Source organism: Sitophilus oryzae, unplaced genomic scaffold (assembly GCF_002938485.1).
Source record: "Sitophilus oryzae breed Bouriz unplaced genomic scaffold, Soryzae_2.0 scaffold_1801_pilon_pilon, whole genome shotgun sequence".
NCBI lineage: Eukaryota > Metazoa > Arthropoda > Insecta > Coleoptera > Curculionidae > Sitophilus > Sitophilus oryzae.
In genome coordinates this window covers 364,618-386,215 of record NW_022146504.1, presented here as the reverse complement: position 1 = coordinate 386,215, position 21,598 = coordinate 364,618, and the positions used below count along the sequence as shown (strand labels likewise).

At 31.7% G+C, this 21,598-nt stretch overlaps 1 protein-coding gene across 4 annotated transcripts in view; it reads left to right on the top strand.

Moving 5' to 3' along the window:
• LOC115883012 (insulin-like growth factor 2 mRNA-binding protein 1) overlaps positions 1–16,692 on the top strand; it is a 221,651-nt gene extending 204,959 nt beyond the window's left edge. For 3 of the 4 annotated variants that reach the window (XM_030901284.1, XM_030901286.1, XM_030901287.1), the window contains 6 exons: positions 1,821–2,023; positions 3,822–4,096; positions 4,182–4,369; positions 7,537–7,671; positions 8,814–9,059; positions 12,192–16,692. In XM_030901284.1, the coding sequence (XP_030757144.1) occupies positions 1,821–2,023; positions 3,822–4,096; positions 4,182–4,369; positions 7,537–7,671; positions 8,814–9,059; positions 12,192–12,329 (1,185 nt within the window). In that variant the 3' untranslated portion in view covers positions 12,330–16,692. The remainder of the gene's footprint in view (positions 1–1,820; positions 2,024–3,821; positions 4,097–4,181; positions 4,370–7,536; positions 7,672–8,813; positions 9,060–12,191) is intronic. The other variant, XM_030901285.1, reaches the window with a different exon arrangement.
• Positions 16,693–21,598: the final 4,906 nt, after the last annotated feature.

The following is a 21,598-nucleotide window of genomic DNA, read 5'->3' as shown; positions in this document are numbered from 1 at the left end:
TACTATAATTTAAAATACTAAACAAAGAAAAAAGCTGAAATTAATTAAATTATTCATTCTCTAAGACGAAATCCAGCGAACTAAAATTAGCCACTCAAATATAAAAGACAAAAAAATAATTGTATAAGAAAAATCAAAAGTGTATAAAACATATTTTTAGTAATTAAATAGTTTAGTTTAAAAACTAAAGATTTAAGCAGCACGTATATTTCTGCTTAAATAGTAACACCAGAATTAGGTATTCTAATATGCAACTCAAACAACCAGGTACTAATTACCTAGTACTGGGAGAAGTCAACCTATCTAATGTACAGTCTAGGTTTAATGATACAATAAATGCATTCACCGTAGATAACAGCAGTTAAGTATTTACAATATGGTTACAATGCGCCTAAATAAGCTGGCTTAATATGCATTGGAATTAAAAAGAAAAGCTTTCGTCCAACGAAAAAAGAGGCGATTTTTGTCTTTTACGGTTGATCGCGAATAAAAAAATATTACAAATTTCTAATTTCTATTTTTTGAAGTTTAGATACAAATTTCTAAACTTCTTTGTTATGTAGTAATCCTTAATCGTGAATAATTAAAAATTGACAGATAAAAAAAATCAATTAAAAATAGCAAGAACGTTGCGGGAACGGATAGTTATGCCAACGCACTTTTTAGCCATTCACACAGTATTTTTAAATTGTTAACAGCTGGGAATTGTTACATTTATTTTACTGTAGAAATATGAGAGCTACTACAGGTAGTGATTTTTTGCGCATCTCTAGTTATTACAAAGAGTTATAGTACCCTTTTTACAGAAATTTTCAGGTTTTGTCGCAAGATGGTCGTATCTCGTTACTGTCGTTCACTGATCGACAGTATGGGAGCGTGCATTAATTACGTGAGGGAATTAACGGAGAGAGGGTATCAAACTGAGAATCTTACTATTTCATAAGGCAGAAACGGGTTGACTAAACGGCGTTAACAAACCATGAAACTACAACTTTTCATTTTTAAATAACACCCTAGGTTTTTTTTCTTTGTTCCGTAGAAAATGACATTCTGAATAGAATGACATATTATATATCAACTTTTGACATTTTCGCTTAAAACAAAATAATTGTATTTTAAATTTTAATCTGCCATGGATGTGTTAAAAACGCGAATTTTTAATGCCTTGGAAGCCTTGAAAGAATAGATTTGATTTTGATCGTCTAATGTTTTAGTGTCTTGTCCTGGCCGCGCCGGTTAAAAGATGCCTAAATCATATTTTTAATCATATCTCAATTTTTTCAAATGGAACGAGGGTGGCTCATTAGCATATTTGGAAAAAGAATTTGTTACGAATAATTTAGTACCACATACTTGGTATTTCGAGTCAAATTGTCGTTATGTATCGCATGCTGCAATTTCAAATAAGCCATATCCGAAAATGGCAATAGTTGACATATGATATGTCATTCTATTCAGAGTGTCATTTTCTATCGAATAAAGTAATAAAATACCGAGAGTGTCATTTAAAAATGAAAAGTTGTAGTCATTTCCTGTGAAACAGGAAGTGACCGAAAACAATTGAATACATCAACCAATCCTAATTTATGTCATATACTAACACACCAAATCTCGAATTTTTATCAAAGCAAACTCCCGACGTATTAAAGGGGGGCGGGGGGATAAAAAAAATATTCAAAAATTCCTCACTTAATTAATACACGCCTCCTAACAGTATTTTTTTACATATTCAAAAAATAAATTACTTCTTTCTCTTTCCTCTTTAAAGTTGAAAATATGTTGCTACTTTAACATTTACATGAATGCTTTATTTGTTATAGGTAGGAGCTATTATTGGACGACAGGGTTCTACAATCCGGCAGATAACACAGCAAACTAGAGCGCGAGTGGACGTTCATCGAAAAGACAACGTGGGGTCTCTGGAGAAAGCCATCACAATTTATGGCAACCCTGAAAATTGTACGAATGCTTGCAAAAAGATACTAGAAGTTATGCAACAGGAAGCTAACAATACGAATAAAGCGTATGTATATTTGAATATGAACATAATGATTTTTGAATCACATTTTAGGATTACAGATAGTGTAGTATGAATTGTTGACTTATATCTTTTTCAAAAATAACGTTGTCCAGGAAATTATCACATTTTATTTAACACTTGAAAATGTGTTAAATAAAATGGAATGTCACATTTTATTTATTTTTTAATATTATTCCCGATCAGTAAAATTAATTCCTGTCATCTCGTTGACGGGATAACGATTCACAGCGATATGTCAAATATGGTTAAAAATAAAGTTAAAAACCAAATGGAAATGTCAAAAATTATTTTATTACCTTTCTTCGGCTTTTTGATATTACTGATTCTGAACCATTCTAGAAATTTTGCATATATCAAATTATCACAATAATACAAAAGTTTTTCCTCTTGTAAAGACAATCCGGGGACATATGCACCATTTTATTAGCTTACTTTTATGAATTACTTTTTTATTCAGTCAATAATCTTTTCATATTTCTTTTAACATTGTTATACACTCAGATGCAAAAAAAAAGGCAACGGAGAAATTTTTGGTCAAATTTAAAGTGTATTTTTGTTATTTTTAGCCCTATTTTCATGAATTTTTTAGTAAGCTGTATATATAATTACATCAACTTGAATAATTTGTGAACTCATTTTTTTATAAACTTTAGTATTTGGCATATTATACAGGGTTAATCGAGGGGTTGTTTTTTACCCTAAATTTAAAACACCCTGTGCAATAATTTCGTGTGTAAATCTTCCTAAAATATAATTTTACGAACAGGACCATGTCTCCTGAACATTTTGTTTTTTGGATCATGTCAATACATGCCTTGGTTAATTTTTAAAGGCGAAATGAACTTGCCACCAACAATTTGCAATTTTTTCAGTTATATTTTTTTTAAAGTTATTTTGCAATATGACAAGGTGGCTTTGGTGATTATTGTGAACTATATACTACTATGAACTGTCCATTATGTTCATCGTTCGGGAAATGCTTGGCAGGAGGTTAAGAGGCCGCGAAGCTTCATTAAATGAACATCGCTTGGATTTTAAAGGAGAATGGGAAAGCATAACGCAATATGATATATGCAGCCTCAATGACAGTATGAACGGACATATACAGTTATAGCAGTCAAGGGAGGCAATACAAATTATTAGGGTATTTTTTACAATTTTTTTTCTGTTTGTATACTGTTTGTATTATGTATTACAGATGTTATCGTTATGAATGTTTATTAAAACTAGGACAAAATCGTTTTCGTTAACTTTTTTTTAATTTAATATAGAGTATCCATTGCAGCGTAATATGACGTTACGACAATTATCACCAAAACCATCTCACCATATTAAAAAATTACATCAAAAAGTAATTATAATTGAAAAAATTGCAAACTGATCGTGAATAGTTTATTTCGCTCTTAAAAATTAACCAAAGCATGTATTGACATGAATCAAAATTATATTTTAGGAAAAAATTTAAACACGAAATTATTGCATATTGTATAGGTTGTTTTAAAGGTAGGGTAAAAAACAACCCCCCGATAAACCCTGTATAATATGTCAAATACTAAAGTTTATAAAAAAAGTTAGTTTACGAGTTAAAGTTGATATAATTATATACAGTTTGCTAAAAAATTCAAGAAAATAGGGCTAAAAATAACAAAAATATAACACTTTAAATTTAACCAAAAATCTGAGTGTATATTGTCTTTATAGATCACTTCAATAAGATAGTTGTTTATAAACTTCTTTTTTTAATAAACGATTATTACTCATATGTGTATGAATCTTTTAGGGAAATATCACTGAAAATATTGGCGCACAACAATTTAATCGGACGAATAATTGGCAAAGGCGGAAACACAATCAAGCGTATTATGCAGGAAACTGAAACCAAGATTACTGTATCCAGCATAAATGATATCAGTTCGTTTAATCTAGAAAGAATTATAACGGTAAAAGGTTCAATTGATAACATGAGCAAGGCAGAAGCGCAGATCAGTGCGAAACTGAGACAGAGCTACGAGAACGATTTGCAAGCGATGGCCCCCCAGACAATGATGTTCCCAGGTAATATTTGTGAAAAGTCGATCTCCTATCGAGTTCAGTCGTTTATAAATGTAATTTGTTTAGAATGATGTCTCTTCACTTTCAGGTTTGCACCCTATGGCAATGATGGCTACTGCAGGAATCGGCTATGGCACTAGAGGTTTATACGCTAGTCAGGCACCATATCCAGGCATGTATCCAGCTGCTGGGCCTTCTCAAGCATCAGGAGACGTCCAAGAAGTAACTTATTTGTACATTCCAAACAATGCAGTTGGGGCTATTATTGGCACTAAGGTCAGTACCGTTTTTTTATGAAAAATATTCATAATATACAAAATAATTTATGTCAAAAAATAATTTATGTCAAACACTTTATAGTTAAAAGCCTGTTGAATATGTGCATTATATTGATAATAATTAGGAGAAATCGTTTATTAATATAATTAAATATAATAGAGATTTGTTTGTCTCCTTATGTCACCAGTTTTTGCAACTGCAAGGTCTACTCGTAAAAAATTTTAAGTTTAAATTATTACAAACACAATTCACTTAAACCAAACACTCGTAATACAAAACGGTGTGTCAAAATGAATCAAAATATCAGGAAATAAATAAATGTGGCGACCTGACTTTTTTACAGTAGAGCTACCACCTGAATCGCCAGCTAGAAATTTAAACTCCAGTTAGTTAGCCCGGCGCCGAAGATGTCCATGGTTGGCAACAATGAATTTATTAATGGCGCCCTCTGTCGATTATATTTCTACCACTTTCTTAATTGTTATTCCAATAAACATTTTCAAGACATCTTCAATCAAATTCCAACAAAAATAAAAATGTCCTAAAATCATCAGTAATTTTTTTTGCAAAAAAGTTTTCACTGGAACACTTATTTCTTCATAAACTTGGAAATTAATTTTTTAACTACCTGCTAATAACTTGTATTAATTTTTTGCGGTTATAATGAAGTGAAGCAATTTATTTTTAGAATTAATTTTCAAAGACGGCGGATTTACTTTTTTAATGTGTTTAATACATAGACTTAAAATAAAATATAGACTACACTATTTACATCTCAACGCGGACAAACAATATTTTTTGTACACATGTTTACTTCTGGGTACAGTCGACCGAGCCTTCCTCATCCAGCTTATGTTGTCACGTCTTTAATATTATCAATATTTTTTTTCTTGTTATACACATATATTGAGATATTAATACTACAGTTTAATAAAGTAGGTTTTAATATTCCATAGATGTATTAAATAGTCCTTATACTACTAAATTATAAGTCGGATACTGTTTAAAAAGGATAAGTTCTTGACAATATGACAACACCGATTAGAGGCGAGGGAGCCTATTCATTCATTTATTACCTTGTAGTACGCTTAGATTAAGAATGTAGTACGTGTCGCACGTGTGCGGTAAAGCTTTGTTGCCGCTATCTCCCCGGCTGTATTAACGCATTTTCTTAGCTTGTAGTCCTTAAGTGTTTATTCTATTGACTTTTTCTGTTCAAGAACTATAAAATATGGTTTGCCAGTGCCAAATTTGCAAGAAATTTGACTTAAATAATCCATTTAAGTCTTGAAACGACTTTTAACCGGTAGGCAACTCTCAATTTACCCATTGGGAGTCAGTGGCGTTGTTGTAGAAAGGCGCTTATTTAGATAATATTTTAGTAAAATGTAAAATCTGAATTTTTTCTCTTACATTACATTATTTACTTACTTACATTGTAACAAAATCATAATTATAACCCTGTTAATAATTAATAATGTTTTTTATTAAAAATATATTCCGGTTTATACTAAAATTATCTTCAGAATCTAAAATAACATACAAGAATTTTAAAATGATATTACATTATGAAACAATATTTTTTAATATACCGGGTCGTCTCAAAAGTGGCTCACCCCTATAACTTTTTTATTTTTTCAGATAAAAAAACCAGATTTGTATGTTAGTAGGTATATGGCATAAATTAGGATTTATTGACGTATTCAATTGTTTTTGGTCTCTTCCTGTTTCACCGAAATGATTACATCTTTTGATTTTTAAAGGCACCCTCGGTATATTGCTACTTTATTCGATAAAAAATGACACTCTGAATAGAATGACATATCATATGTCAACTTTTGACATTGTCGCTTAAAAACAAATCCTATTTTAAATTTCAATCCAGGGTGCCATGGTGTTAAAAACACTAAGTTTTAATCAAGGAGCCTTGGAAAAATAGTTTTGATCGTCTAATAGGTTTCGTGTCTTGTCTAGGCCGGTTAAGAGATGTACATATCGTATTTTTAATCATACATATGTCAATTTTTTCAAATGGAACAAGGGTGACTCGTTAGCATATTTGGAAAAAGCATTTTTTTTTATGAATATATTGATACCACACACTTGGTATTTCGAGTCAAATTATCGTTATGAACCGCGTGTTACAATTACAATTAAACCATATGCGAAAATGTCAAAAATTGACATATCATATGTCATTCTATTCAGAGTGTGATTTTCTATCGAATAAAGTAGAAATATACCAAGGGTGCCGTTTAAAAATTAAAAGTTATAGTCATTTCCGATGAAACAGGAAGTGACCAAAAACAATTGCATGCGTCAATCAATCCTAATTTATGTCATATACTAACATACTAAATCTTAGTTTTTATTTGAAAATATAAAAAAAATTATGGGGATGAGCCACTTTTGGGACGCACCCGGTATAATAAAGACAGTACCGAGTTAAATAAATGTAGTTTTCATTTTATCCACTTCCTATCACCTTCCTTGCTTTAATGGATTGGATTTATGTTTTCTCTAATTTACATAAGACATAACTTAACCAGAAAAAAAATTACAACAATCATATATTATTTTTTTCTCTCCCTGTCGCCGATTCAATTATATCTGTGGAATAGATCCTGTTTTGATTAATATTAGGGGTTGTAAATGTTTGACTAAAATTAATAATTAATTATTAATTTCAAAAATTACGTAATTTCGATTATAAAATTTCTTCTATAACGTGTATTTTATTATTTTTATCCTTTTTGGACTCTTTTCTCTCTTGTTTTTTCTAAACTTTTATTTAAAAAACCTGTCCTAAATCTTAATAAAATATAAAAAAGTTTAAATACGATATATTTTTAATTTAATTATAGCTTCATTAAAATAAAAAAAAATACCCGGCTATGATACGGAGAGTTCAGGTGTACTTGAGAAACGAAAGACAGTGTTGTGTTTCTCGGCAGAGTCGTCAGGGAACGACCGTTACGACAGAGACAACCTATCTATCGCTCGTGTCGCACTCGTTATAACCTAAAACAATAACACAACAATAACAAGACAGTGTCTGACCGCATGTTCCAGCTATTTATGAATGAGATGCTCAGTCTATATTTTATTTTAAGTCTATGGTTTAATAGATATTTGTGTATCTTATTAAGATTGTTTTTTTACAGGGATCCCACATTAGAAATATTATTCGTTTTTCTGGAGCTTCAGTTAAAATATCTCCAATAGATGAAACAAAACCTCAAGATGCCCCTAATGAGAGAAGAGTTAGTATTGTTGGATCACCTGAAGCCCAATGGAAGGTAAATAGTGCAAAAAAATATACAGGGTGGTCTGAACGGTATTCTGGAAACTTCAGCAGCATATTCTGCATATAAAAATAAGTAAAAAAGTTCATATAAATGTATGTCCTAAAATGATTCGTTTCGGATATACAGGGTGTAGAAGTTTCATTTTTATTTCGATTTTTTCCAAATAATTTCTGCAGGAACGTCAATTTATATTGAAAATTTGTGTCTGGGAGTTTTTTGACATGAGAAATTTGGATTTTGATGTCAATATGACTCCTACTAGTATAGGACGCCACCTACATATTTTTTAACGGGTTTGAAGAGTAATAACTTTTCGTCCGTACCTGTATAAAACTACTGAATAAAAAAAATATACATTTACGTTTTTTACGTAAAAAATGTCTCTTGGTAAAAATCGCTACGAGTAATGATTTTCGAGATATTTGGAATCGAAATTATCAATACCTGTCATCATTGACATAAATTAAATATAATGTCGACTAAATAGTTATTAAACTGAGATCATAAATTTGAAAGTTTCTGTGCCAAAAGTTTGACAGAAACTGTTTTATCATCATTTTTTTTGCTGAAAAATTTATGATTAATTTAAAAAAATAAAAATTTCTCAAATTTATTATTTCAGTGAAATAATTCATCTACTCAACGTGTTTATTTTTCGTCTATAATGACATGTATTGACTATTTCCATTCTAAATATCTTGAGAACGGTTACTCGTAGCGATTTCTACAAAGATATATTTTTTACGTAAAAAGCCACAGAGATGTATGTTTTTTCCCTCGGTAGTTTTATACAGGTACGGACAAAAAGTTATTACGCTTTAAAACAATTAAAACACATGTAGGTGACGCCCTCTACCAGTAGGAGTCATATTGACATCAAAATCAAATTTCTTATGTGAACAAACTCCCAGACACCAATTTTCATCCAAATATTGACGTTACTTCAGAAATTATTTATCTCTGAAACTAAGCATTTTAGAACATACATTTATACCAACTTTTTTACTTATTTTTATCTGCAGAATATGTTGCCGAATTTCCGGAATGCAGTTCGGACCACCCTGTATATTTTATAAAGATTAGGTTATCCTGTCTAAATCGGTTAATACTAATTACGAATTTATTAATTATAGGCTCAGTACTTGATTTTTGAAAAGATGAGGGAGGAAGGATTTGTAGCTGGTTCCGATGACGTTAGATTAACAGTTGAGCTCATGGTGCCGAGTTCTCAAGTGGGACGTATTATCGGTAAAGGGGGTCAGAATGTACGCGAGCTACAGCGTGTGACTGGTAGCGTGATCAAACTGCCAGAACAAGGTGCCTCGCCCCAAGGGGATGATACCACTGTACATATCATTGGTCCCTTCTTTAGTGTTCAAGTAAGTTTATTATTGTCTTGTTTAAATATAAACTGGATTTTTCAAATAGTAATATCCGTAATTGTTGAATCAGTCACATACGCATGAGTTTTACGGTTAAGCCCCGTCTACACATGACATAGCGCACGAAACATCCCCCTTTAGAACTCCATCTGTCATGTTAAGAAATGAAAGTAAATAAAGCGCCACCTCGTGATTGTTCGCATACTAAAAATTTCAATTAAGTCATATATACATGGTGAGTTTCCTACGATGTTCTCTATGGGTATCTCGGAAACTACTGGAGATAGAGAGTCGGTTTAATGGGGAAAGAATTGCAGTTTTGTGGGGTTATAAATATGCGCCTTTCAGATTTTTGAAAAAGTTCATGGCTTACTAGATATTTCGAAAAAAACAAATTTCGGCTATTTTAAAAATTGTCCCCAATTCCATTATAAGCCATTTTAGACAAAAAGTCTTCAGATAAAAATTGTAGACAATCACATCCTTAATGAGATTGTGTCCTCGGTTTTTTTCTAAAGCCTGTCATTTTTGACCTATGACACAAACATATGTTTTTTAAATGGAAACCATAGTTGGCGATGACTTCATAAAAAGCGCTTTTTTTAAGCTTTTCAGCGATCTAAGCTACAATATGTTTTCTTCGAAAAATTACTGAGTTATAGCCAATTCTTATCTTAAAAATGATAAGAATTGGCTATAACTCAGTAATTTTGCGAAGAAAACATATCGTAGCTTATATCACTGAAAAGCTTAAAAAATAGCGCTCACAATTTCACTTAGTTAGCCATGAAAGTTAATCGTCTTTGGACCCAGAAATGTCAAACTGTCACATCCAAACTTTGTAAATTAAAATAACTAAAAACTGTAAATATGAATTTTTCAATTGAAGAAAAGCGTGTAGGTTCAACTTTTCTTGACCATTTTCGAGGATACGTTGACCGGTGAATGTTACGTTTTTTAGAGAACGGTTTTCAAGACATGTTAGAAAAGTTAAATTTAGTTATAGCCAATTTTTATCTTTCTTGACTAATTTCACTTAGATTGCATGGTATTCTTATTCTATTATGATTTATTTATAAAAAGTCAGAATATATTATTAAATGGTTCTTTACAATTTACATTACACAAACTAAAGCTTGAAGTAAATAATATCATTACATACACTTTAAGTTATTTTAGAAAAGGTTGAAAAAATCCGCCATTGTTTTGAGTTCCATCTTTTTAAAGCTGATTTACTACCTATTCTCACAGAAGGAGCGGTCGACTTAATTAAACTTCTCTCGTACCGCCACTCGAGTGCCCCTCTTAATTCATAAGTTCTTTTCCAACCAAACCAAATCTAAAATGGATAGGTCAGGTGATCGAGGAGGCCCATGCAATTGGTCCACCTCTTGTTATTCCTGAGTTTGCATAATTATGATATAAATAATTTTTAACATTATGGGGGGGTCATAATGAAAGTCACGTTGGAACCACTCTATTGATGCGCTAGTATCCACAATCTACACGCTTTTCTTCATTTGAAAAATTCATATTTACAATTTTTGTTTATTTTAATTTACAAAGTTTGGATGTCACAGCTTCACATTTCTGAGAGTGACATAAAGAAAATGATGTTGGAACCATTGTATTGAAGCGCAAGTATCTAAATTTAACTTTTCGAAAAAACGTAAGTAACGTTCACCGGTCAACGTATCCTCGAAAATGTATGGAAAAGTTGAACCAATAATCCTACACGCTTTTCTTCATTTGAATAATTCATATTTACAAGTTTTGTTTATTTTAATTTATAAAGTTTGGATGTGACAGTTTCACATTTCTGAGAACAACGACTATTGATCTTGTTTCCATGGCTAACTAAGTGAAATTGTTTAAAAATAATAAGAATTGGCCATAACTCACTAATTTTTCGAAAAAAACATATAGCTTATATCACTAAAAAGCTTAAAAATGGCGCTTTTTATGAAGCTATGGCCAACTATGGTTTCCATTTAAAAAAATATGTTTGTGTCATAAATGACAGGCTTTAGAAAAAATCGGAGAACACAAACTCATTAGGGATGTGATTATCTACAACTTTTATTTGAAAACTTTTTGTCTAAAATAGCTTATAATGGAATTAGGGACAATTTTTAAAATAGCCGAAATTTGTTTTTTTTTTCAAAATATCTAGTAAGCCATGAACTTTTTCAAAAATCTAAAAGGCGCATATTTATGACCCTACAAAACTGCAATTCTTTCCCCATTTAACCGACTCTCAATCTCCAGTAGTTTCCGAGATACCCATAGAGAACATTGTAGAAAACTCGTATTCTTTACATTTAAAACTAGTATTTTTTACATTTAAACTTCTAAAAATAACATATTACATTTAAATGGAATATATTACATAAAAATTATGTCAATTACAGGCTACAGGCTATGTCAATTACAGGTTTTCTAACATTTTTAAATAACACAAATTTTAAAATTTCAATATACCGATCTGGACATCGAAAGTGCGTGGTCTGGATTTTAACGTCTAGGACAATAAAATGTAAAAAAAAGACAGCTTAAATGAAAAATCAAATGTTTTAAAAAGTGATAAAAGTTAGATTGATACATTTCTTCTATGCGGTATTGCTGAATTTTAGCATCAAAATTTCAAACCGCACAGTATAAAGCGTTTAAAATAAAAAAAAAAACTACTTTTAGGCCCAGTTTCTCCAATATGGCGGCGCGAGCGGCAAATATACGAAACGGAAAAGTTGAAATTTGGAAAGAGCACATCAAATTTATAAAATTATCCATTTTCAAAACACGCGGAAAACTTTCAAGATAACTCCCTTTTTTAGAACCAAATGACTATTGGTCATTGGGCCTGATGAATAAAGAGAACCAATTGCTTTTTCTATAGAACTATCTTTGTTGGTTGTTTACAAATTGTATAAGTCTATTTCAAAAAATTTAGGTAAAAGCATTTCCTTAACTTTTATTCATAAGACCCATTGTACTGTTGATCATTTTTTAAAATCCCGGAAGTTGATTATAGACAAAAATATACCTACTAACCAGACCTTAAAAAAAATTAAATTGAATGAAGTCGATAGTAGTAATGTTTATTAATTGACATTTTTGATTTTGTTACAGTCAGCACAACGACGAATCCGCGCCATGGTACTGCAAGCTTTAATGCCTCCAGCTGGAAGACCGCGCCAGTCAAAGCAGCCGAAGGACTCAAGCCAGCCGCCATCCGAGGGAGGGGGTCCTTCATCTGAGCAACAGTAGATACCAGCTATCTACATTCACTGCCTTGTGCATAAGTTATGCATACCTTATTGTACACAAGCATCTCGAGGCCTTCCACTTTCGCAATATATCCGGTTCCAGGCCCGGCCTGATTTGTTTTCCATAATATTCAGAGTTCGCTGTTGTTTTTATAATTATCGTTTCCGTTGCCTTAAGATAAGTATTACAGATGTGCTTCATTATTATATTTATAGTTCATCTAAAAGTGGAACGTGTAGAGAATCGTCTGGAATATGGTATGATAACTCCGTGCCCACATTACAATCTACCTCAAGAAATCAAAATATATTAGATTTATAGCCTTAGAAATTTCCGTTATTTACACCGCAACCAACCATAGCCATTTCAGATTTTTTTCTTTAATGAACCATATATAAAATATACCTGATCACAAGGACTACCAAAGAAGCAACCGACCTACAACACATAACTCAGGCTACAAAATTGCAGGAAAAGCCTGTTATCCAACTGAATTTTGACGCAAACCTAACAAGCTTTGGATTTTCCGATTCGACAAAAATGCAACAAGGATGTCACCATACAAATAAAATTCTGGACGAGCAGCACCAAATCGAAAGGCGCTAAAGTTCCTTTGAAACTGTTAGTGTGGGATGCAGGCTGAAATAGACTTTAACTGACGTCGGATGTGTCGGTTGCCCCGCATCCCTCGCTCACGCTTAACGTGGCTGTTATTTTTCTTTTTTTAAATGTGTGAATGTGAAAAAGTTTGAAATTTACCGTCTGGTTAAAAGTTAGTGTTCGTGATAGATTATTGTGCGTTCGTCGGGACATTTAGCGATGTGGCACCTCAAAATAAGCCAAAGGGGTATACGCTTAATAAGTCTAAGAGGTGTGAACGTCCAATAATGTTATCGGGATACGTTAGTTAAAAGGACTCTAAAACGGCGTGAATGAAACAGACTTTTTTTAACTTTAATTATATTGTTAGGTGATTGTTAAATCGATATTGTGGATTGGGCGAGGCCAGGGCGACTTCCTATATTATTATTTGTTAGGAGATGGAGTCGCTCTGGGCTGGCCGTCGATATTGTTGCAGAAATGATTTACCAGATAAGACAGTAAGGCAGTTTACCTTACTCGGCGACGTGGTGCCTTGTGTCAAGGCCAGTCGCGACCCTAATAGTACAAACTCAAGAGGGATAGTCGGTCCACGTGGGACCTCTCCTCGGCCCATAGCGAGGGCCTGGCTAATTAAAAATATAATATTTTTGATAAAAAAATTGTTTGTTGGGGAGGATATTTTTTGTTAGGAAAAAATTATAAATATAGCGGGGTCGCTATTTTTAAAATTGTGAAAAAAATGGATATATTAAAAGTATTTATTAAATTTTTATGTATAAAAGAAATTTTAAATTATTTGTACAGATTTATAAACTGTGCCAAAGTGCAAGAATGTTACCAGAGAGCTGCTTTTATTTATGAAAAAAAATTATATATATAAGATATATTCGAGGGTACATGTATTTATTCCTGCAGTAAAGATATTTCGAGCACTTTCCCAGTTATATTCGGGATTTTTAATAACAATTCGGGCATTTAATTAAAATATCACAACAAAATTCAATAATCTAAATGGTTTTTAGAACAAATTAATAATTCAATCCATTTATTTCACACACACCATCCTAAACATCAACCGATCGACAAAAATACGACTTTCTGGCCATTGGAATTTTTCAAATTAAGGAAACACAGTTTTCCTCATTCCAGACCCCCCAAGAGACCCAAATTCAGCCTAATATGGGTAGTTTCCACAGCGTAGCCACCCAACTTGATTCAAGTATTGTTCTAGTTCTTGCTGTTTAACTCAGCAAATCTGTATTCATGGAAAGCTTACTATCCATTTTTTGACTTTCAAGAATGGTAGAATAGTTTTTGCTTGCTTAATATTGAATCAGTTTACACCATCACACATTCTGCCAACATTGGAGATGAGGAAATATTACCTAATCGCAGATTTTTACAATTCAACTAGTTACTACATTGATTGATGCTATTACAGAAAAGCGGCAATGACCACACAACATTAACCTACAAATCATCTTACTGATTTATGAATGGAATTAAACACTGCAATATTTATTTTACAGCATACACTAATTAATATTTTATCGAGTAAAATATTACAAAGAATCACAAAAATATAAAATTTTGAGACAGTGCATATTGAGATGACATGAAAATATCAACATGAAATATTGAAGTTGTTTTACCATTTCAATCGGTTTTCAAATTACAGTTTAATATGGGTATCAAAATAGTGCCTAATTAAAAGTTATTGATGGTTAATTTTGACCACAATATTCATAGATTTGATCAATTGTTTAAGTCACCCTGATTAACAGAAATAGGTTAAAAATAAAGGGATCAAATTTATCCATCAAAAGATATGATTGTCTAGGTGAAAAACACATCAACATTCAACACATTTAATAGTGATATATTGTTTTGTATCACTTTCATGTTTGTACACTTCTGTACAACTGCATACATAGTACAATTTTTTTTCAAAACGTTGTAATATTTAACAATGATTTTATTACTTGTAAAAGCTATTATTTATAAAAAGTTTCAATGTCAAAAAAATAAAATAGTATAGCTTTTTCTTACTTTGTTTTCTGAATCAGTTTCAATTTCTTTTTGTTATGACTGTTTTTTCCTAATATAATTAGTTTTATTTCCATATGGAACTAATCAATTTAAGGAAACAACAGAAATTATACTTTAAAAACCAACCATTTAATCGTATGTATAGGACGTATAATAGATATTTCCTCAATAGAAGTAAAATTATAGTTTTTGTCGTTTTTTATTTAATTTTCAAGTATCTTTGATTCACTATAGTTGTAGCACATATTAATTTACTATACGCTGGAAGGAGACTGATTGTGCAAACCAGCCCGCCGTAGATTTAGTAATCCTTAGACCGGATAGTTACAAAATGTATAAAGTTGTGTCCACATTAGTGTAAAACAGATAAAATCAATTGAATCGCCATTTATTTATCTGCTTTATCTTTTATACTTAAACCTCCTATTTTTAGGTAACATTTTGAAGATTTTTGGAAAAATATCGTCTGCAACTTAATTGGTGGTATATTTATTATTGTAGCGATACGAATATGAAAAATCTATTTTATTATATACTATTTGAATAATTATCTTCTATAATTTATTCCATTTAATAATTCAATTTAACATATTTAAACCATTTCTATTCTCTCAGCTTAATGATTTGCTATTTCAGAATTATATGGTTAGATCGAATAAAAATAAAAATTTTGCAGTTACAAGATTTTTAGTTGCTGACGATATTTAATTCTCTCTAATTTTATTTAAAATTATATATTTTAAAAATCACAATTTTTGTGTCTTGAACCCTTTTATCTTCATCAATGAATGAACCTCTTTTATCTTCATCAATGCTTCCGATAAGGTTTTACCCTGTTTATTATTAATGGTGGAGACAATTTAACATTGAAAGTAATTTAAACTTTACCAGGGAAGTATTGTAAACTATCCATCGGTCTAAGTAGTAAACTACCTCAGTAATTATATATTTCTATAAAACATAATTTTGTTGTTCATGTTTTACTTGGGTATCAATATATAAGTTAATATTTTTTCTGGTGAATACTATTTGTATTATATTTACCGTTTATACTAGTAATAGTCGGTATATTTTGATGTAGTGTGCCATTGTTTTTATTGGAACAAAAACATTGTTGTAATTATATTTTCAGTTTTATCAAGATTTAAGATGTAATTTGATAATTGTTCTTATGATAATATGCCTAAGAGTTATTTGCATACAGTCCTCAATGTGTCACATTTAATTTTGCTTGATAAAACTGTTATGTTCTTAATATACTATATGTTAAATGTTCATAGAAAATTTCGCTTTGTACACTGGGAATTGTTATTTACTTAATGGTGCTTTTTGGTAACATGATTTGTTGCCATTCAATTCTTCAGTGAAACTTGCGAACTTATTAAGATACCGAACATCAACATCTACCATGCCTATGCAATAGATATTTCTCAGGTATAACTCAGGTTGTTTTATAATATACAGATGAATATATCAATTATTATTAATTCCTGACAATACAATACGTCAGATTCAAATTGTTACACAATTCTTATTTTTCATACCAGAATATGTTTGTGTAGATGATGATGAAACACATACAGTTAAATAGTAATTAATATTTTATATATAATTAATTTCTAATATTTTTAGTGTTAATAATGGCATACAATTCAGGCTATTTTTGTTCCAACTCCATTCACTTAAGTTAAAATAAATAGTGTTCCCTTAACTAACGTTTTATTTCCCCCATATTCCAAAAATCCTATTACCAGCTTTGTCATTCCAAATCTGTGTAATTATGACATATAAGGGTGCAGCCACACTATCCTAAAAACGGCGTATCGGCGTAACGGCGTAACGACCTTGAATCGATTTCCAGTAATTCTATTGGCTGAAATTTTTGACAGATGAATTTGACAGATAAAATTTCTGACAGATGAATGTTTCAGCCAACAGAATTACTGGAAATCTATTCAAGGTCATTACGCCGTTACGCCGATACGCCGTTTTTAGGATAGTGTGACTGCACCCTCAGACAAAGAGAAATAAATATACTTAACTTACGTTCATATACATCTTGGTATACCATGGTGAAAACTACCGTGGTGCCTCTACATAAATTTGAGTATAAATATTTTCCGTCCATCGACGGCCGCTTTAAGTGTAACTTTTTTACGCGCGATGGGAACAATAATTCAAATTGTTAGGTTCAAAATTTTTCTCTTAAATAAATTTAAGCGTTAACATTATTAGGCATTTGCATAAAAGTGTATATTTTGGGTGGTATTCCACAAAATTTGCTGGCTATTGACGAAACAGAAAATGTAGAGATTACAGAAATAAATTGAAAATAGCATTTATATTAAAACAGCATTACGTATATGTCACTTTTTCAAACATGTCCTTCAAATCCTCCAATTTAATAGCTGTTAGTAAGAAGTTTCACTTCAAATATGCGCACATAGTGTACACAATTTTTTTTGTAAAACGGCCCCGTATTTACTACATTTTTTGTCTCTTGTAAAAAACGCCACCGCGCATACTTTTCGAGCAAAAAAAAATATTTTCCCGAATCTGACTTGACCAAAAAATATTTCTTGTCACATCAAGCTATGTAGGCGCATACAATCTATTATGCATTAGTTCTATGGTGGCGTATACTTTTCGAACATTGAGCAAAAAAAATATTTTTCCGAATCTGACTTCCAAAAAATATTTTTTGTCACATCAAGCCTATGTAGGCACATACAATCTATTATGCACTAGTTCTATGGTGGCGTATACTTCTCGAACATTCGAGCAAAAAAATATCTTTCCAAATCTGACTTCCAAAAAATATTTTCTTGTCACATCAAGCTATGTAGGCGCATACAATCTATTATGCACTAGTTCTATGGTGGCGTATACTTCTCGAACATTCGAGCAAAAAAATATTTTTCCGAATCTGACTTCCAAAAAATATTTCTTGTCACATCAAGCCTATGTAGGCGTATACAATCTATTATGCACTAGTTCTATGGTGGCGTATACTTTTCGAACATTCGAGCAAAAAATATTTTTTTCCGAATCTGACTTCCAAAAAATATTTCTTGTCACATCAAGCCTATGTAGGCGTATACAATCTATTATGCACTAGTTCTATGGTGGCGTATACTTTTCGAACATTCGAGCAAAAAATATTTTTCCCGAATCTCACTTCCAAAAAATATTGTCACATCAAGCCTATGAAGGCGTATACAATGTATTATGCATTAGTTCTATGATGGCGTATACTTTTCGAACATTCGAGCAAAAAATATTTTTTCCGAATCTGACTTCCAAAAAATATTTCTTGTCACATCATGCTATGTAGGCGCATACAATCTATTGTGCACTAGTTCTATGGTAGCGTATACTTTTCGAACATTCGAGCAAAAAATATTTTTTCCGGATCTGACTTCCAAAAAATATTTCTTGTCACATCAAGCTTATGTAGGCGTATACAATCTATTATGCACTAGTTCTATGGTGGCGTATACTTTTCGAACATTCGAGCAAAAAATATTTTTTCCGAATCTCACATCCAAAAAATATTGTCACATCAAGCCTATGTAGGCGTATACAATCTATTATGCACTAGTTCTATGGTGGCGTATACTTTTCGAACATTCGAGCAAAAAATATTTTTCCCGAATCTCACTTCCAAAAAATATTGTCACATCAAGCCTATGAAGGCGTATACAATCTATTATGCATTAGTTCTATGATGGCGTATACTTTTCGAACATTCGAGCAAAAAATATTTTTTCCGAATCTGACTTCCAAAAAATATTTCTTGTCACATCATGCTATGTAGGCGCATACAATCTATTATGCACTAGTTCTATGGTGGCGTATACTTTTCGAACATTCGAGCAAAAAATATTTTTTCCGAATCTGACTTCCAAAAAATATTTCTTGTCACATCAAGCCTATGTAGGCGTATACAATCTATTATGCACTAGTTCTATGGTGGCGTATACTTTTCGAACATTCGAGCAAAAAATATTTTTTCCGAATCTGGCTTCCAAAAAATATTTCTTGTCACATCATGCTATGTAGGCGCATACAATCTATTATGCACTAGTTCTATGGTGGCGTATACTTTTCTAACATTCGAGCAAAATATATTTTTTCCGAATCTGACTTCCAAAAAATATTTCTTGTCACGTCAAGCTATGTAGGCGCATACAATCTATTATGCACTAGTTCCATGGTGGCGTATACTTCTCGAACATTCCAGCAAAAAAATATTTTTTCCGAATCTGACTTCCAAAATATATTTCTTGTCACATCAAGCCTATGTAGGCGTATACAATCTATTATGCACTAGTTCTATGGTGGCGTATACTTCTCGAACATTCGAGCAAAAAAATATTTTTCCGAATCTGACTTCCACAAAATATTTCTTGTCACATCAAGCTATGTAGGCGCATACAATCTATTATGCACTAGTTCTATGGTGGCGTATACTTTTCGAACATTCGAGCAAAAAATATTTTTTCCGAATCTGACTTCCAAAAAATATTTCTTATCACATCAAGCTATGTAGGCGCATACAATCTATTATGCACTAGTTCTATGGTGGCGTATACTTTTCGAACATTCGAGCATAAAATATTTTTCCGAATCTGACTTCCAAAAAATATTTCTTGTCACATCAAGCTATGTAGGCGCATACAATCTATTATGCACTAGTTCTATGGTGGCGTATACTTCTCGAACATTCGAGCAAAAAAATATGTTCCCAAATCTGACTTCCAAAAAATATTTTCTTGTCACATCAAGCTATGTAGGCGCATACAATCTATTATGCACTAGTTCTATGGTGGCGTATACTTTTCGAACATTCGAGCAAAAAAATATTTTTCCGAATCTGACTTACAAAAAATATTTCTTGTCACATCAAGCTATGTAGGCGCATACAATCTATTATGCACTAGTTCTATGGTGGCGTATACTTTTCGAGCATTCGAGGAAAAAAAATATTTTTCCGAATCTGACTTCCAAAAAATATTTCTTGTCACATCAAGCTATGTAGGCGCATACAATCTATTATGCACTAGTTCTATGGTGGCGTATACTTCTCGAACATTCGAGCAAAAAAATATCTTTCCAAATCTGACTTCCAAAAAATATTTTCTTGTCACATCAAGTTATGTAGGCGCATACAATCTATTATGCACTAGTTCTATGGTGGCGTATACTTTTCGAACATTCGAGCAAAAAAATATTTTTCCGAATCTGACTTACAAAAAATATTTCTTGTCACATCAAGCTATGTAGGCGCATACAATCTATTATGCACTAGTTCTATGGTGGCGTATACTTTTCGAGCATTCGAGGAAAAAAAATATTTTTCCGAATCTGACTTCCAAAAAATATTTCTTGTCACATCAAGCTATGTAGGCGCATACAATCTATTATGCACTTGTTCTATGGTCGCATATACTTTTCGAACATTCGAGCAAAAAAATATTTTTCCGAATCTGACTTCCAAAAAATATTTCTTGTCACATCAACCTATGTAGCATACAATCTATTATGCATTAGTTCTATGGTGGCGTATACTTTTCGAGCATTCGAGCAAAAAAATATTTTTCCGAATCTAACTTTCAAAAAATATTTCTTGTCACATCAAGCTATGTAGGCGCATACAATCTATTATGCATTAGTTCTATGGGTGCGTATACTTTTCGAGCATTCGAGCAAAAAAAAATATTTTTCCGAATCTGACTTCCAAAAAATATTTCATGTCACATCAAGCTATGTAGGCGCATACAATCTATTATGCATTAGTTCTATGGTGGCGTATACTTTTCGAGCATTCGAGCAAAAAAAATATTTTTCCGAATCTGACTTCCAAAAAATATTTCTTGTCACATCAAGCTATGTAGGCACATACAATCTATTATGCACTAGTTCTATGGTGGCGTATACTTTTCGAGCAAAAAAAAATATTTTTCCGAATTTGACTTCCAAAAAATATTTCTTGTCACATCAAGGTATATAGGTGCATACAATCTATTATGCACTAGTTTTGTGCACAATAATCTAGTTGGCGAAAATATGGAATTTTCCAAATAATCACAAAAATGATATTTGACAATAAGCTTCATAAATTTTAATTTGATTGATGCTCTCTAACGGATACACGAAGCACGTTTGTATAGAGGTAACTCATGTCCAATGAACTTTTAAAAAAATACCTAGTTCTTCTATTTCTGCGGAATATTGGAACTCCCTGTAAGTATATATTTTAGGTCTGCTTTGGAAAACAATTCTCCATTTTTTTCTTAAAAACTGTGATAAAAAATGTAGTAGATAGGTACTAGAAGAACTGTTTTACGCCAAAAAATCGGACGTCGCTTGAGTTTGGTTTGGTTTGGAAAATATTTACGCTACAATTTATGTAGGGGTGGGGGTAGTTTTCACTCTTCCCATACTTTTTCTCGATTTCAGTGAAAGTCAAATGTTAAAACGCCTAGCAAAACATAGGTATCCCAAATCTCATTCAAATCGTGATATCGGTTCTTAAAATTTCTTAAAAAATGTGTTTATTTTTTTAAGGTTTGATGCCCTCTAAACCATAAGCGAAGCACTTATAGTGGTAAATT